This window comes from Hesperophylax consimilis, chromosome 5 (genome assembly GCF_061612785.1).
Source record: "Hesperophylax consimilis isolate HC1 chromosome 5, BYU_Hcon_1.0, whole genome shotgun sequence".
Lineage (NCBI taxonomy): Eukaryota > Metazoa > Arthropoda > Insecta > Trichoptera > Limnephilidae > Hesperophylax > Hesperophylax consimilis.
Genome location: NC_142840.1, coordinates 10418103 through 10437895, shown reverse-complemented (window position 1 = coordinate 10437895; position 19793 = coordinate 10418103). Strand labels below are relative to the sequence as shown.

Genomic DNA, 19793 nt, shown 5'->3' with positions numbered 1-19793 from the left:
CGGTCAAAGGCCTTGGATATGTCAAGTGAGACCGTTTGGGTCTCACCGTGACGTTCCAGGCACCGCCCCCAAACATGCGTCACATACGCGAGAAGATCACCGCACGAGCGGTTCCGCCGGAATCCGTATTGACGGTCGTTGATAATTTTGTTCTTCTCGGGGTATGTGAGCAGTTTGTCGTTGATCACACGTTCCATCACTTTGGACAGAACTGATGTGATCGCTATGGGGCGGTAGTTGGCCGGGTTGGAGCGGTCACCTTTCTTGGAAATAGGGTGAATTACCGCTTTTTTCCAACCAGAGGGCACAGTGCCACACTTCAGGGACATTTTGAAGAGCTTTGTCAAAACTGGAACTATTTCCGCAGCACACCTCTGCAATACCAGGGCAGGTATTCCATCAGGTCCACTAGCTTTGTTAACATCGAGCCCCCGTATGATGTGGAGTACATCCCGATGCCGGATCCTCAGCTTTTTCATATAGAAGCCGCAGTGAGGAACCGACGGCGGAACAGCACCCCCGTCGTCGAGGGTCGAGTTTTCCGCAAACATTTTCCCTAATAGGTTAGCCTTTTCGGTGGCGGTGTTTGCTAGTGAGCCGTCAGGTCTGGTAAGAGGTGGCAAACTGGATTTGCAAAAATTTCGACCTATTGAGCCCGCAAGCGACCAGAATGCTCTGCTGCCATGCGGGCAGGCAGTCAGCTTTTTGCTGATCTGCAGGTCGTGATAATGATATTGTAATATCACTGGGCAAGAAATAGTGGTGAAGTTAACCCAAGTTTAATGTAAATCTAAGCATTTTAAACAAAATATCATGTGTTTTCGCTGTAGCTAAAGATCTAGATTTACAAAAGTAATGCTTTGGTTGTCCTTCAATATGATCGCCTTCCGTATCTTAATAAATCATAAAGATTCTTTCTGGCTGTATTTGCTATAGGCCATAGGCCTAGCCCATGTAAATTAAAAGAATTAACCAGTTTAATGTTCTTCCTTATGCGTAGGTTATAAAGTAGGAAGTGCTTGGCAAGAACAACGTGACACAATAATCAAAAAAATTATATTATAATGTTTGAGATTTGTTTTTTTTTATCTATTTTTTGTACCATTTCGTTATTGAATTAATTACTTAGTGTAGATTTTAATCGCGTACGACTTATGTGATAAAATAATACACTTGATGAAAATGATCATCTACAACAAATGACGTAATTGAATTTGATATCAATTTTGTTTCTTATTTTTCTTTTATGATACGTTAATGGGTATGAACAATCGTCAGTGCAGTTGTCGTTTTTGTTGATTTATTTACTAATTTTTTGAAATATTTTCTTTTTTTATAATTTTAATTATTAGTCTTCGTTCATAGTTGAACAACCAACGTTTTCCGCTTATGGAATCAGGAGAAATTAAAACATTGTCGAGTTATTTGTAATACGAGTGAAAATGACTTTCTTAAAAACAAAATAAGCGGATGAGACTTCACGGACCAGACAAATCCTAGTATAGAGGATAAAAAAGCAATGGGTTTAAATGAGTAATACAGACAATACATTTAAAAAAGTTAGTACAGTAAAAACATGTAAATAGCTTTGAATTTATATGAGACACGTGAAGTTAAACAAAAATTTTAATAATTTTCTAACCTCCAACGCTCGCAACGCTCTAACTAAATTGTGATATTAGTACGCCATAGCGCCTCTTATTATCTAACAGATGGATTCACGTAATGGAGTACTCAGTATCACCAAGTGGCATCTGGTTACCATATTAGTCTAAAAATAATGTCAAAACAAACAAAACAGTGGGCACACGTGACCTGAATATCTTTAAGTTGAAGATAACAATGAAACAATAGAATTATTTAACTTTAAGTTAACAGGTGAAAAACAAAACAATCGATCATTTTTCTCACTGATTATTTAAATAAATATATAATTATATCACAAAAAGATTATGATTAACTGTTGCTGGTGGACACACATGACAGATAAGAGATTATCGACGGAGAAATTATGGAAAACCAAGGTGATACCTAATTTTGAATACCTATTGGTTTGTCACGCTGTGAACCAAGGGGTACGTAAATAATGAAGTAGGTGCCTACCTAATCCAAAGATTTAACACTATCTATGTATTATACCTGCAAGAAAACAGTTCACAGCTTTTACAACTACTATGGCCGGGGTTAGGTTAGGTTTTCCAATAAATCCAATGTACCCAAACTCGCCTCCCGAATTGCTATTAGCTTAGCTTAAATATATAATATTTTTATTGTAATCATGATTTTCTTCAATAATAAATTGATGAATATTATATTGTCAATTATTATTTTTTTGGTAAACTATCATCAATCATTTCGCGGGTAAGAGATAAGCCGCCATAGCTCAGTGGTCAGAGCTGTCGACCGGAAATCGAAGGGACACGGGTTCGAGTCCCGTTGGCGTCATGTATCTTTTATCAGGAGATTTTTCAATGTGGATGAGTGTTTCAGGCGAATAATTATTGCTTGTAAAATAATTATTATATTATTATTTGAATTATTCTACTCTTAACCAAGCACTGACCACTATTATTGTAACTTCACATTCGCGCTCGCAATTGCAATGACTTTTCAAACTTACAAACTTCTTCAAATTCACAGCCGCGTATCTTTTTAAGTTTTGAGATACACAATTCGAACCTAAGATGGATTGTAATGCATACATTTTCTTCGAAACAACTCTCAGTTCACTCGGTTCAGATAATTATTATCTGAAATATGATCCTGTTTATGGGCACGTAACAAATCCGGACAGTTGAAAATCTTGGGTTCACTTAGCGCGTGCACTTTTCGCATCGCCACGAAAGTCACAGCTGTACTGGTACAAACTTTCATCCTATTTCTTTTAAACCAGAATAACATGGCGGCGTTATGTCAGTTTTAGACGAGTTATTGAAGTTGAAATTACCCCGACAGAAACCGTCGTTAATTAATTGGGCGCGATTGCCTCCCCAGTCCCCACACCCGGAATATTTTTTGTTGTTGTTGTTTGTTTCTCTGCATGATTCATTGATGTATTGTCTCTATGGAATGATCTAGATTTACTAGTTTCTATGTTATAGTATGTATATATTCCAATTTTCTGCCATGTATGTAAGTATTATAATCCGCTTGTTTGTACATATTATTATTATTTGACAATAATGTTTTGTGCTAAACCTCAAACCAGCAATGATAATGATTATTTAAATGCGAAGAGAGAAAGTAAACACAAAGCGGCTGGTCGTTTATATCGCGGAATCGTAAGCGATTATTTATAACGGATTATGCCTATTCAAAGGCGAATTTCAACCGCGCGCCAATCGTCAGCAATCGTCACTCGCCAGTATAACCTCGTTCGTGGTCCGTTGCGCGCGCACCGCTCTGAGCGCGCTATTATACTTACGAAAACTTCGCAATTTTCTCAAAATAAGTCGTAAAAGTCTGTGAAAATGTCAGCAGACAGTCCCAAGAGAAGTAAAACTCAACCCTTGATCAAACCCCCACGTAAGATATAACTAAATATCTTTTTATACATATTTATATAATATCGTAATTCGCTTGCACATTCCTTCCATCTTTATTATTTGTTATTGTTCAGACAATCGAGCGATATTAAGGTACGATAATGGGTACAAACATTGTATCATCGTCATATCAGTTGTATGAGTCGTACATTTAACCTTATCATCAAATTTTCGACGCAGAATATTTAGGTGGCAATTTTAAATTCCATTTATGATTTCGTTTTTTAAAATCCTGTGTTCAATTAAACATTAGGAAGTGAGTTTCATTTTATAAATTGAACAAAGAGATAATATTATACATAATTCAAATCGCCGAGAAATCGAAAAATCGTTAATCGTAAATTATTAAAAATCGTTAAAGTAAATTATTGTTTTATGATAAAGTTTTTGAAAAATTATCAGGATTTGTGTTTAAAAAAATTGGAATAGTTTATAAAAGTATCTGTTTGCATTTCAGAAGAAAAAGTGTACAATGCGGGGAAGCTGGATATCAAGGGGGCACAGGTCACGTGGATGTCCTCCCTGTACAGTGTTTTAATTGTGATTGCTTCAGCACTAATTGGATTTACCGCTGCGAGAAATTCACTGACATGGTAAGAAAATACAGTATATATTAGTTGCTTACTTGGAAAAAATTTCAATGGATTGAGTCAGTTTAAGAATTGGAATATCGGAGGTCTATTTTTATGAATGTAGAGGAATAATTTGGAGTTCGTGCCAAGCGGAGTTATTTTCTGTGTTTTGTTATGATAGAGACGGTTTTAGATTAGATTCACACATGGGGCCCCGAGGAAAATAATTTCTCCCAGGGCTTATTTCATCTTTGGGGATGCTGAGTGGAGGGTTTTTGGGATGTTTTAGGATGAAGGAAAATCTGACAAATTATTTCTAATTTCTAAACGACTAGGGACAGCAGGAGAATCTACCAAACGGACCTACCGCTTCAGCATGGGGTTTCTTCAATGTATTTTGGGGCTCTAGAGCAGAGGTGGCTGCCAAATTCAATCGCTGGGCCGGCTGGCCATTTGTACAGTGTTAGCAGTTGTGTAATATTAAAGTATCTGCGGGCCCTGTACTATCCAGTATGCCTTGCTTCTGAGAGCCCCCATGCATGAGCTGATCACTTAGATTAATATGTCAAGTGACTAGCGATAAAGACAATATGTCAAGTGACTCTAGCGTGGAAGACAATAAGTCATGTGACTCTAGCGATGAAGACAATATGTCAAGTGACTATTGATGGAAACAATATGTCAAGTGACTCTAGCGATAAAGACAATACTGTTCTTCTTTGTAAAGATTATAAGCATAAAAACGATATAATAGAAGATTTTGGGTTCTCCCATACATTGAAATAAATCCTCCTTTTCACGGCCTTTGCCTTCTTTGGTTGACGATTTCTGACCAATATGTCGTGTTCGGCTCTGGCTAAAAATATCCCCTTCGGTAAAACAGTGTTATAAAAAAATAATCAAAACTAAAAACGTGTCTAACTACTGCGTGTGTGCTTAAAACAAACACCTACCAAAGTTAATTAATATTCTGAACGTTTATATACTGTAAATATTCAGTTTTGGCATTTTAATTCAGCTTGCCAACGGCAAATATGTTGTAAAATAAAAGCAAGTTTATTTTTATAATGATCATTATTAACCTAGCCCGGGTAATAAAAATTGATCTTTTTTATTTATTTATTTCTATTTTTAATATTTTTTTACAACTGTTGAAAAGAATATGACCTTATTGGGGTTCTAAGGTCACATCGTAAATGGTTATTAAATTTGATCAAGTTTTTTAAAATGTTAATTTTTTTTTATTAATTTTTGTAAGTGTGTCAAAATATAACAAGAGGTAAATTATAAAGCGAAATAATAGAAGAAAAACCATTATACAAGAAAAAGATTTGGTGTAAATACATGCATAAGAAAAAAACATAACATAACGTTAATCTTTGTTAGGTTGCAATATTTTATCTTTATACTTCCTTCCCGTGTCCATAATCCTTCGTTATATCTGTACTTTACTCATAATTTGTTTTAATAATGATTGTTTTAAAAGTAAATGACTAACTAAACAACGCCTCAATTCGTTGAGTGATCCACCAGATACCAACTTTTTGAAAATCCACCCATAATCGATTGTAAATTGGGCATTACTCCATGGATTGTGCTCATTCTGACCATGAGTGTTAAAGGTTTTGAACCTTAGTTTACATGTAATTGTAACCAACCATCACGCTTTTTCGCAGTGGTAGACAGAGAAGACGTATCGCTAAACAACTCGGTCTTGGCACAAACTCCTTGCCTCATTAACATGCATACATCGTCTCATACATACTTTTCTATTATTCTGACTCTTGACATAGCCCGAATCAAGTATTTGATCCACTTGATCGTGCCATGTCTTCCTCGGGCGTTCTCGAATTCTTCTACCATTCACATTTGCGACATATATTCGCCTTACACTCCTTTCTTCGTTCATTCGCTCTATGAGCCCAAACCATTTTTTGTCCCCTTTCTTAATCTTATTCATTACGCTTACATCAGCCTAGGATTATTTGCGGATCTCCACATTTCTCACACGATCATACATGGTTTTACCACACATACGCCTCAGGGATCTAATTTCTACAGCATTCAGTGTTAGTGTAAAATTAATATAATCTCGGAACTTACGTTGTCTAGAGAGACGGGTAACTTACCTACCAACATTGTCCAAAAACTTTTGTTCAATGCAATAAACGACTGGGTTGCCGGCAAACAAACTAAGTAACTTTTTAGTCATTTTTCTGTGTCTTGTCCTGTTTAATGTTTTCTTTTGCGCACTTTGAATGCATTGTCAAGAATATCGACGAAGGGAGAAAGCCAAATGCAACCTTTAATAAATAAATTGATTCTTTTAAATCCTATTTAGTATATTATATACTCGTATGCGCGTGTAATTAGTTTGGCGCGACCCCCTAAGAAATATGTTTTTTTTTTCAAATATATATTATATAAAATAAGTTGCCACAGTTATCAATTTACAATTTGCAAAGGCCAGCCCGGTAAAGTTTCTTTATTACGCTTACTTCTTGCTTCAAAACAAAAACAAATTATTGAAATAAACAACACTTCGTTTCAACGTAATTGCTACAAGAAGCCACTTTACTATTTACGTCAGGGGAGATGGAAAAACATGTCAATTTTCAAAGATAATTTAGTTCGAAATTTCAAATATTCTTATGGTTTGTAAGGTTTGATGTGTTAAGTTTTAAGGTTAGGTTATACGCACAAATTATTTAAATATCCCAAACTAATAACATTTTTTGTGCATGTTTTCTCCGGAAACAACCGTTTCATCTCCCGATGTAAACAGGTTTTTCCTGTACTAATTAAGTAGAAACAAAGTGTTATTTCAATAATTTGAGCAGTAAGCGGAGTTAGGAAATTTTACCGCCGGACTTGTACGGAGCGATTTTTAATACCTACCCAAGATACTTAATCAACATGTATCATATTTTGGAAAATAATATCTTTACAGTGGAACATTATAAGAAAACCAAAATCCGCAGGTCCAAATTTGAATAGGCTGCCAGACTGTGAATAATTCGCACCATGGGGGGTGTTTGGCTAGAGAATTTCCGAATTTACAATTTCCCTAGAATATGTTCGCAAGTGTGTACTTTGTACTCACTCTACACTTATTAAAATCAGTTCAAAAAATGTGCGGAAAAAATATACCGGTTGGAATTGATTGCGAAAATAAATTCCTAGTGCAGCCAAGCGCCTGGCACTTTACAAACAATAAATCAAAACCCCCATCGAGAGTCCGAGGTTTAATAACAATAATGGATAGCTAACGTTCGTCAAAATCAAATGCAAATCTATCCGTTTCTTGTGAATGCTTCTGTCGACAGTAGAGAGGTCACGTGTCATATCTTTTCTCAAACATAGTTCAGCAATTAGTGTTAAAATGTGAAATTTATCTTAAAACTGAAGTTCCATTTTAGATAAATATTTGATGGTCTGGGTTCATAAAACATGAATAAACATTTTTTAATATTGTATTTATAACACATAATATTATCTCTATATCAGTTTCCTACTTGAATAACGAGTTTCTGACATAAAAGTGCAAAATTTATGTACTTGCCAGTTTTGTGCAAAAAAAAGTTAAATTTACGAAGGGCAACCGGTTTTCCCGGTTCAAGGCGAATTATTTTTAAGTTGTAAGGGTAATAATATAATCTAAGACGACAATAGAGTATTAAAATACATTTTTCTGTCGACCTTAATCTTTGCGCCGGTTGCGCGCTCATCAATTCGCCAATCTGTGTCGCACAAAAACGACTCGTTAGAAATTTTGTTAAAGCCAAATACTACCACATACTTTCTGCAATTTGGTCGACTTCAACATTTCAAACGGTAAAAACATCTGCGCTAATCTAAAATCTAGAAGAAGATTCACGAAGTATTATTATATTCTGTGTATTTAATACGCCCATCAGTTAAATCTGGGAGCCACCTCTGGGCTTCATCCCCCCAATACTTGATAAACCTACTTGATTCTGTGTAAAGGTGGACAGTCACAGACGTAGTATGGGCATGCATAATTTTAGTAACATTACTTATTAAAATTGTATGTTTTGACAGATCACTGCGGGTCTGAAGAAAGTCCAATAGTTCAGTGGTTTAGAGAAGTCATCCGGTTATGAAAAGGGCTATTGATTTGATCGTAATCTAAATTCAGTGAATAGTAATACACACTAGAAATACCTTCCATGTAGATTTGAATGGAAACTAATGTCACCACTCTCTTTTGGATCACGAAACCCGCCAACATCGGATTTCTTGTGTTCTGTATTCACTCGAGTGGTTTTTGGCAAATTATGCCAAGTGTGCAAAAACGTTTTGAGCGATCACTAGCCATAATGTGCCAAATATATAGAACCTAAAAATATGGGATAGACAGTAAATTCAAGGTGGATTCCTTATTAATATTTTGAGGAATTGTATTAAGTAAATAATATGATAAACGTATGACACCAATCGCTCAAGTCTAAATTCAATATATTTCTGTTTACTTTAATTATCTCCATTGACATTTTATGATTTATTGTCTTCTTTTCTTAGTAACATATAGACATAATGATATCCTCACTGGGATCTCCGGTGCTGAGGATGTCATTTACATATTATAATTTAATTATAAGAAATTAATATTACAACAAAGTAACATATGAATTTAATTATAAACATATATCATGTAGTATGATTTTTTTTAAATAATTTTAAAATAAGTAAGATGGTGTTTTTTTTGTATAGTTCAGTTAAGTAGATTCGGTTTTAATCTGTGTTTGATATCAGTATATTTTCTATTTCAGATCTCCCTATATTAAGTATCTAGCTTTTTATTTGAGATTTAAATGTTATAATGCTGAGGTTTTTGAGTGAGAGTGGTATTTTATTGTAGAGTTTCATTCTATGATATAAGAAGCTTTTTTGCCCAAAAGTTGTATTAGTAGTTATTTGTTGGATAAGTTTTTGACCATGAGAACTAGAGTTTCTATTGTACATGTTTGTTGTTATTTCTTAGGTTTTGTACTTAAGAATGTAATTGAGTATAGTTTTAGAATATAGTTGTTTAATTGACATAAGATTGGTGAATATTTCGTCAGTGCTATATAGTTCTTACAGGAACTTTCAGTATAATTTTCATTATGGCTTTTTGAGTTTTAATTAGTGGATTTAGTATATTTTTATTTGCACTGCCCCATCCGATAATACAGTATTCTAACAGTGATTGGCAGAGAGCCATTACATTCTGGTTTTCGTTGATTTGTATTGTTGTGGGATGAACGTACAAAAAAGTTAAATATATGAATAAATAAGATGAAAATCAGATTTCAGAAAAAAATATTTCCTCATTTTAAGGGACTGTAGTGACTAATTTAACTGACATTATTTGGTGATATCTGTGTGTCGTTGTCATTGCAGGTAGCTAAATTAGTTAGTTTCTTTGTTCCATTTCCACGCGTTTTGTTAGAGTTGTAACATTAGATCAAGGCGGATATCAACTTGTGAAATTTTTTAGTTACATCATGTGCGGCCAGGCGGTTTTTGTTGTCATTTACCAGTGGATCTCTTGATTAGGTACTAAAACAATTATTCGTCTGACAAAAACTTGTAAAACATCACCCAGTCGAACAATTTGCAAAAACGTTTTGAGCGAACGCTTTCCATAATGTGCCCAATTTATACAACCTAAAAATACAGGATAAACGGTGAAATCTAGGTGGATTCATTGTCTTTAAACCGCGGTAAGCAGTTTTTATGTTTCCATATAAATATTTTCAGGAATGGTATTAAGCAAATAATATGGTAAATGAAAATATATCGACACCAATCCTTTTCAAAAGGTTTGTGTGTTTTGCGTGTGAGCCTGATGTAAATAATAAATAATCTTGTATTTTATTATACTTAGGATTATGGAAGGTGGATTAATTTTAGTCGTTAAATGTATTTCGAATCACAGATTACTTCTAGAAGTTCAATCATGAAATCAAAATATTAGTTTATGAATAGAGATTGAGACCGATGTACCAGTTTAAAACATACAAAATTTAAACTTATTTTTGTATTCAATTGAATATTTTAAAATTACTGAAATATTGTTAACCCGTTCAGACATGAATTAAAATTGGCAGTGGTAGAATATATTTGATCCATGATAACAAGAATTATTTGAAAAATTTAGTTTTTTTTCCAAACTTTGTTGCCGCTTTCGAAAGAATATTAGGTCTCACACTGAAAAAAACCAATATGGCTGATTTATTAAAATCCTATTAAAAACGGAATAGCATGCCATTTCCTAATAAACTATTAGTACATTCATAATATGTATATCGTAACACGTGTTCAAAATGACGAAATGCGAAGATATTAGAATTTTTATTCAATACATTCATTAAAGGCCTGCAGTCCCATTTTTAACCGGAATAAAATAATTTGAAGAGATTTAATAAATTAGCAATATTTTATGTCTTTAGGTTTTCTCCGTGCAGAGGGTGTATTTTGCATAAAATTAAAAGTCGTACACTGTATACCAAAAATACATATGTAGATACTTTTTTAAATTTTAAAAAAATACATAAAAATTAAACAGTGAACAAATAACTTACATCACAAAAAATGGAGATTAGACACAAAAATAACCTTTCAAAATATAAAATTGGATAGATACTGCCTGAACTAGTTGCTAAAATCCAATAAAAAATAGTGTGCAAAGACATTTGTACCCGCAATTGGAAAACGAAAAGTGCCCATATTTATTTGCTCTAGCGATCGATAGTGAAGAAAAATTCTGAAGCCTGTCTACTTTCAAAAATACATGGACCGAAATGGTTAAAACGTTAAAAAACTTGTTCGTGTCCAAACTACGTGGGTCCAAGTATAGGAAAATACCAAGTGATCTCCCATGTTTTCTTTATAATTAAATGGGTTTTCCTCATTTTAAAAATTGTACTTTTTTTCATCTTTAAGTGACATCTCACAAGACCTCGTCTGGCTGTATGATCGAATTTATCTTTAAGAGTGTCAGCGAATCACGGGCTGCATTTGAATACACATCATTACATTTTAACTGCGTATTATTGCTGATTCATCAAATTATGTCGAATAAAAATAATCCGTCTTGGGATTCTAAGCGACTCGAGGATTTAAAAATATTGATCTTAGTTCTATGATGCATTGTTTCTAAGCCTTTCAACTTATTTTCTAATCCTATTATTGTTTTTAGGTTAAGTACTTCCGCTAGAAAATCATTCCAGTAGACCACGTGAAAGTAGTGGAAAAAATCATCAATTTTTTAATGATAAACTAATGCTAAGAGACAAAGTTTTTTATGCATAGAACAAAGGATAGCGTATTATATTATGCGGGTTCAATTCCCGTCGGCAGCATTTATTTTTCGGAAGATTTATTAAATTTATACATATAGGTGTTTCAGACTAATAATTATTGCTTATAAATCATGAGATCTCTAAGCAGAATTCTTGCATGAACAGACTATGTAATAATTACAATAGCGTATTATCCAAGGTTGATATTTTCAGTTGCGAACTTACCAAATACAAGAGGTCCATAAAAGAATATTTCTATGATGGTTTGTGAATAATGTTTGTATCTATTGTTTATATCTCTATTATGATTTGATTTATATCTACAACCTCTCTCCATGGCTATAAATGTATTGTTTTGTAATTTTTTCGTTTCATATAATCTTTTGTTTTGTATAATTTTTTTTAATTCATATTCCTTTCTCACAAATTTAAATAACTTATTCCATATTATGCTGTCTCAGTAGAGGTAAAGTCACAAGGAAGAAATACATAATTGGTTTTATTTTACTATTATAATAGGTACTTATGTACAAACCATTGATGTATTGTTGTATTTAGTCTATGGTACAAACTGATTATGTAAGCTGTCGATTTCCCGAAAATGAATAAATAAATAAATAAGTAGAATATGTTTATGGCATCATACATTTCAACTTCATTTTAAATACAATTACTGAGGACGACTGATTATTATCACTTATTATTTTAAAGAATGCATGGTATTAAAAAGATAATGCAAGTACCCACCTACATTTGAATAATACATTCATTTGTTAAGGATGGATTGTGTCAAAATAAACCATAAATTAATACAATTGACAAGCATAATATAATTAGTCACCATATTATTCCAGCAGTTCCCCAACATATGACAATGAAAACTCTCTAATTTATGACTTCTTCCGACTTATAATTATGTTTCATAACTCCATCCATGACACCAAATATTCCGCAACAAATAATTATTCAAAGGACAATGTCAATCATTTCAAGGGATTTACTAAGTATTAAGGTTACGTGACTTTTTACGAATTAAGATTAGATGCCCAAGTTTTTTTTTTATGTATATACAATTATATACTCAATTTGGCTGTCCTGAAAGGGAATCCTTCCCAGTTGGACAGACAAAGGTTCATTTTGTTTTGTATTGTTTGTAATTTTTATATATATAATAAGAACATTAAGAATAAGAATTACGTATTTTTTTAAATTTTAGAGTGTTACGCAAAATGTACACACGTCTGAATTTTTCATTTTTTATTTTCATCATATAAAAACAAACAGTAGGTACATTGGTTACAGTGATGAAACAATTTACAGATATTAAATATTTCAAGGTGGTATGCATACTCTGTAATTCCCGGGTGACGTGTATATTGTATAGGTGTGCGTGTGTGTATATGTATCCGAATTGAACAGTTTTTAATATTATTGACATGATGCCACTTTTAAATTTAGACAGAGAATTCAAAGATATGTCGATATTAGAATTAGACAAATATTATTGAACGCATGAAAAGCATGGTTAATTGGGGAATTAGATGTATTTGTTTTGTAATTAAGCGCGTGGAATAGTGCTGTGTCGTGTACGTCTCAAAGGTATGTTCAAATTAATTAGGGTCAAAAGTTCGGTACATTCGATGTTATTCTTTAAATTCAATGTATCAAATTTAATAAATCAGCTACTCGCCTTTGCTGTAAAGTTTATTATTACAATAATAAATATCTTTTAGCAGTGGTGACGTTTTGCAAGTAAATTGCAAGCGTTTAATAATTGCCATTATTCAACTACATAAAGTATGTGATGAAATACATTTACACTGGATGATTGTAATCACGTGATTGCGAAATATGTCATCACAGTTAAAACAATAAACACACAAGCAAATTATAGAGGAAGTGTTTTATTGTAATAAAGTTTAATTTGTAGAACTCCATTTTAATTTAATTTTTTTCTTTCAAATATTAAATAATATTATTATTCAACAAAAACGCAGTTTATTTATGAACAAGTTCTGCTCTGCAAGTATTAGTTCGCGTGACAGCCGTTTCGCCTTCAAGCATGTCATAAAAGGTAATCATAGGTCATGTTTTAAAACAGCTTTCCTTTTTTTCCAGGCATCTTCAAAGATTCTGGGGAGCTTCGGGAGATTTTTGGCAATCCCAGTGGGATAAATTTTTGGATAATGTCAGTAAGTATAAACCATTTATTTAATTTTTTTAATTAAAGTCGAAGTGAAAATATATCCACAAGGATGGAAATAGTGCAATGCTTACGGTCGGTCTAAATAAACCATTCCTATACGTCTTACCGTATGCGACCTACATACGCGATGCACGTGAATGGTTTATTTATGCGTCGCACCATTGCCAACCTAAAAGGGGTTATATATATTTTCAGCACATGTATTTTTTCTTTATTTAGGTAATAACTTATCATGTTATGAATTGACAGGTTATTGGGGGGTACATTTTCTGTAAGTAAAACGTTTCTTATTTTTTAGGTTAACAAAATAATAAGGTAAGTTCCAATAAAATTTTACAACCTGTGTATATTTTATTTATTTCACCTCTAAAATAAAATATGTCATTTTCGAATTTTGACCACTGATAAACAATAATCTGTTACTGGTTAAAAAAATATTTATTTTCCAAAATATAATTGTTATCATCGATGAACATATAATTATCTTCAAGTTATATACTAAAATTATATAATTTCTGTTCCAGCTGAGGAGAATTTTGTGTTATGGCTGATCATTCCAAATGCACTGACCATCGGGTTATACTGGGGGCTTGGCCTTCTGTATGCTTACATGGATATCAATAACAGACCAGTTTTCATGAGGAAGTATAAGATTCAAGTAGGAATGAATGAACCACTAGAAAGAGCCAGATTTTTTAAGGTAAGTCAAAGGATACTAAATTAACGAAGACACTCGACTTTTATATGGTTTGGGGACAATGCGCACATCATTATAATAAAATATTTGCATATACAGGGTTTTCCAATAAGAGATGTTATTTTTAATAGCCCGCTATTTCGGTAGATGTTACTTGTGAAGCTGTCATTTTTTAACATTTCACAAGTAAAAACTACACTATTTATAAAAATGAAACGATACACGCTAACAACGCAATGAAATTATTAAAATTCACTTGAGTGAATCAAATGCAAATCATCTCGAGTGATGAGGCCCATTTCCACCTCGGCGGCTTCGTCAACAAACAAAATTGTCGCATCTGGGGCTCGGAAAACCCAAGAGTTATTGTTGAAAAGCCTCTCTATCCTCAACGTGTGACTGTTTGGTGCGTTTTATGGTCCGGCGGAGTCATTGGACCTTACTTTTTCGAAAATTGGACTGGAGCAACAGTTACGGTGAATGGATTGCGCTATCGAGAGATGATTAATGATTTTTTACGGAATTGAATGGTATTAATCTGAACAACTTTTACTTTCAACAAGACGGCGCTATGTGCCACACAAGCAACCGAAACCATTGATCTTTTACGATTGAATATCAAAATAACACCTCTTATTGGAAAACCCTGTATAATCCGTAACGCATCCTGTCTTACTAAAAATATAGCAACATTAGCGCAAATGTCAACATGACGCGTATTATCACGTATTATTCGGTAGTAGGTATTATTTATACTTTTTTTCAAATCTTTTTTATTTTCTTGGTGGGGCATGGAAAGTTTTAAAGCATTGAAGTAGGGCATAGCCCAAATAAGGTTGAAGCGGGTCGCAGATAGGTGCGCACTAAGCTACGTGACTTGAACTATGCCATGAAAACGCCCAATTTCAGGATACTTTATCAAATAAAAAAAACAAACACGTTTAACTCGTTCATGCGCTTGCAACGGTTTGAAGGTGGTATATCAGTCGTATGAAGCCCCGTATTTTTCACTCAATCGGCAAATCCGCTCTAGCCTCTGATGTTACGTACGCAGCAGTGCGTAGCGTGCGCGTGGCCCGCTATATGTTTATATGTATGGCAGATCATAGTGAACGAAAGTAAAGACACGTGTGAAACGAAACCGTGCGCTGCTATCTGTGGCCCGCTTGAGAAACACTAAGATTGGATACCTCTACCATTGACAGGTAACTCCTAAATTTGTTATATCATGGCATATTCTACCAAAACGTACAAAGGTACATCAAATAGATTGATCACCATTGTGAAACAGAAAAAAATGAGAAAATCAAAAAAAAACTTGCCAGAGTTCAAAATGTTTCCTTGTGTGATGAGTAGGTACTATTCGGAATAATAGAAATTAAAAAGGAAGTTTTTTCATGATGATGATGATGTGTTTTTTTAGTTTTAAATTAATTCGTTAATGATTATTTAAGGTTTTAAATATTTATAAGATTTGATAAAAAATGGCTGTAAAAACCCGAATACATTTAAATTTAATAGGTAGTAAGTAAATCCATTTTTTGTAGACAAGCTTGACCTTGATTGTAACATTGTAAGTTAGTTACATAATACAATTATTATATCACGTAGTGTGTATCGTAGTTATACAACATATTCGGAAACTTGTGGCATAATCAATAAAGGTGAAAATAGTGGAGTACCTACATAACTACGAATAAATAATTGTTAGTAACTAGGTGATGTAGAATGACTTTTTTCCATTTAAATTTTCAGGTAAATCAGGCCAGAGGATCCCTTTATTTAAATTTAAAATATCCGGGCACGTGATGGCAATTTGTTAGGATATAGAATAATAATAATGTTGCCTAGTTGAAAAAATCATTTTGTAACAAAAAATTTACGGCCTCCCAAAAGTAAACCTCTCCACTAGCAAGCAGGAGGTCGCGGGTTCAAATCCTGACATGCGCAAGTAAATTTGGTTTGATTAATTTGTTTTTTATTCACAAATTACTCAATTAAAATAACATTCTGCACGTTCCAGAGTGGAAGATACTCTCAGTATCGCCTTGGTCATTCAGAATTGAAATGGCTTTGCTTGTGTATGGTAACCAGATCTAAATAGCCTGGTACTTCCCCACCTTCCTCTCCCCCATCTCCTTCCCTTCCCCACTACCTTCAGCCTCACAAACATACCCCAATTGGGGATGCCATAGTCTCACTGGCTCCAGACAGTTGAGAGTAGTTGGGACTTATGTGCAGTTTCACATAAAAAAATAATAATTAGAAGAATGAATGGTAAACTTGTCGAATTAAAAAAACAACACTCAATTTTAACCTAAATATCGTATGTAGACAACTATTTAAGTCGGGGGTTTAGGTAAACGTGCACAAAATAGGTTTTTAGGGTTCATTTAATAATCTGTGCGTGTTTCCTAACCTTTAAACAAAACATTCTTTGAGAAAAAAATGAATTTTATTGCATCCCACCACATAAATAGTTATTTCTTGTACAAATGAAGTAGAAACCAAGGGCTGTTCATAATGTTTTATATTTAGATGAGACATAAAGTCAAAAATTGGTTGCGCTTTTTGACCTGCAACTGATCTCCAACTCTCCCAAAGCTCTAACTAAAACTACCGATTCCAGTCTAAGCGCACCGCTTATCGCGTTCTAATAGTGGAACAAGTTTCGACGAGATGTTAGTACGCAGTAGCACCTCTAATTATAGCTCTATCTATGGTGCTGTTTACATTTTTTTGCGAATTAAGCGTGCAGCGGAAATCGACAAGATTAATGAATTAATTTTCTAAGTTTGAAAAACAAATCTGATGTTATAGAAGTAATTTATTTTTTATTTTTTGACCTTATAATTTTTTTAAACTAAATAGATAATTTTATTATTACGCCGAAAAATTAAAAGATCAGTTATCATGATGCTATATTCACATTTATTTAAAAAAATATATGCACATAAATGGCTTACACATTTATGCATATAAATAATCCATCGATTACGCTTTTTTTATCCCGTATCCATTTTATTTGATTTTAAGTTAATTGACTTGTAGATGTCAAAACGAGTTTTTTTTTTACCAATCCAATGCCTAGAAAAAGAATGTTATTATTTGAATGACAATTATTGTAATTAAAATAATAAAACACACAATGCCAAAAGTTTTGTCAACTAAATTTTATATTTATTTTTCAGGCTATAAAGGTGGTACTCTTCAACCAGTTCGTAGTAGGGGTTGGATTGAGTTTTGTTACCTTCTATGGAATGACACTGAATGGATTCCCCCCCACCAGGCCTCTACCAACTTTCCATTTGGTTTTTTTCCAACTGGTTATCATGACTTTATGCCAAGAGGTTGGATTCTACTATTCACATAGGTAAGAATACACTAAAACTACACTTATGGTATAATATTACATTTGTTTTAGAAATATTGTCCATTCAAGCACGGTAGGTAAGGACCCACCAATTAATTTATCTCAAAGTCTATGGTATAGGTATACCGCCTTAATATGAATTTCAAGATCAATTACCGGCCAATTGACCGGTCGGTGGTTGAGTTGACATCGCTTTTGGGTCCCACCCAGGCGTAGTGTGTTCAATCCCCAGCTTGCTGCCAAAATTACAGACCAACAACACGGGTTTGTCAAAGGCAAATCTACCGTGAGTAATTTACTTATTTACTCTAATTTCTTGTTTACTAGCATGGATCGAGGCCATCAGGTAGATGCAATTTACTGCGATTTCAAAAAAGCTTTTGACAAGGTTGATCAACTTATTCTTACTAAAAAAATTATGTAAATGGAATTAGGTGAAACTTATTACGTTGGTTCATTTCATATTTAACAAAAAGACAGCAAGCTGTATCGTTACGAGGACATACTTCCGTATGGGAACCAGTTACTTCTGGCGTACCACAGGGATCAATCCTAGGACTGCTGTTATTTGTACTTTTTATTAATACTGATTCTGAATGTTTCATGCATTGCTTATTTATCTTATATGCCGACGACATAAAAATATTTGCCATTGTTAGAAATTTAAATGATTGTCTGCTCATCCAACGAGACTTAGTGTTCGAAGCGTTTTGCAATGAAAACAAAATTTACCTAAGTCCTCCATCACAATAAAAGCAATATTTTCCGCTTACTGTTGTGGAGTTTTTCAAATATTATCAGGTTATTCATAACCCGGGAATGTTTGACTTTCTTTAAATGAAAAAAAAAATGGTATAGGTACCTACCCATGGACCTAATAAGCCCCGGGGTGATGGGGAAGATGCATTAAAAATGCCAAAACTTAATTTTTCTAATGACAAATCCCATGCCCTGTCTCATCAAATACCCAAAAAAATCATAAGCGATATAATTGCATTAACAACACAAAAATAAAATAATAATAGTTCATTATGCACCACTTTGTATCCAAATCAGTTAAAAAGTTAGTCGTACAAGATGGCTGCCAGCCAATTTCCCCTCAACTTAGATTTGACTTCAATGGCATTCATACAAAATTGCACTAATGCTCTGTTCAAGACTTTTTAGGTCCATGCCTAATAATTCAATAAAATTTTTTACTCTTTTTTATTACATTAACCCCACACAGGAGGCCCTGAGAGGAAGTTCTGGGAAGGAAAAAGGTATGAGGGATGGGTATTTTTTTTTTTTTTTTATATGTGTTTATTCAGTTTTTTTTTATTTGTACATTATTTTCTCTTACTTAGATCTTACAAAACTGATCAATCAGTTTAATTGTAAGAAATCTCTCACTTTTTCTATTTATTAGCTTATAGCAATATATTTAATTTCAACTTGATATCTTGGTACCACAATATTAATTGTTTTTATGTTTGACGGAGGTAGAACGATCTAATTTTCGTTTTTATTTTTGAATGACATGTCTCATTTTTAATATCTTCTGGTAATGAGTTATGAATCTAGGGATTAGTGTGTTCAGGAGTGACGGACGTATGATCTATCCTTCCCGCTGCAGCGCAAGCTGATGGGTTAAGGGAGATCAGGCGCATCCTGAACACACCTCACCCGATGAACCCGGGCACTCCTGATAAGTCACCAAATGTAGCGACCCACTTGGAGTGACCTATTAAAAAAGTTTTGGCTATCGTAACCCGCCTCCCAAATTGAAAATATGCTAGTGATGGGCGTAATCAAGATAAATAATATATATTCTAAAAAAAAACTATGTATGTGTAACCAAAGTTTTACATTTTTTAATTGCAATGCATTTGTGCTGGCATTAATGGTAGAAAAAAAAATTACTAGTTTGCATTGACATATCTACTAATAAATATGGTGTCCAGACATGCAGTTAAAAAACTTACAAGAATTATTTAAAACTGCTATTTCTCCAGAATTATCGGAACAAGTTTAAATTGTTCCAATTTATCATTACTTTATAAGCAATTGAGGATTTGTAATATGGAGTACCAGTCGTGCCGGGACAGGAG

At 33.5% G+C, this 19793-nt stretch overlaps 1 protein-coding gene across 2 annotated transcripts in view; it reads left to right on the top strand.

Annotated features, from left to right (window-relative positions):
* The first annotated feature begins 3354 nt into the window (after positions 1-3354).
* The window catches only part of LOC149423502 (fatty acid hydroxylase domain-containing protein 2-like), a 589487-nt gene continuing 573048 nt past the window's right edge, over positions 3355-19793 (top strand). Inside the window, exons 1-5 of one of the 2 annotated variants that reach the window (XM_089631606.1) lie at positions 3355-3525; positions 4003-4138; positions 13546-13619; positions 14158-14333; positions 17522-17703. In XM_089631606.1, the coding sequence (XP_089487732.1) occupies positions 3471-3525; positions 4003-4138; positions 13546-13619; positions 14158-14333; positions 17522-17703 (623 nt within the window). In that variant the 5' untranslated portion in view covers positions 3355-3470. The remainder of the gene's footprint in view (positions 3526-4002; positions 4139-13545; positions 13620-14157; positions 14334-17521; positions 17704-19793) is intronic. The other variant, XM_089631605.1, reaches the window with a different exon arrangement.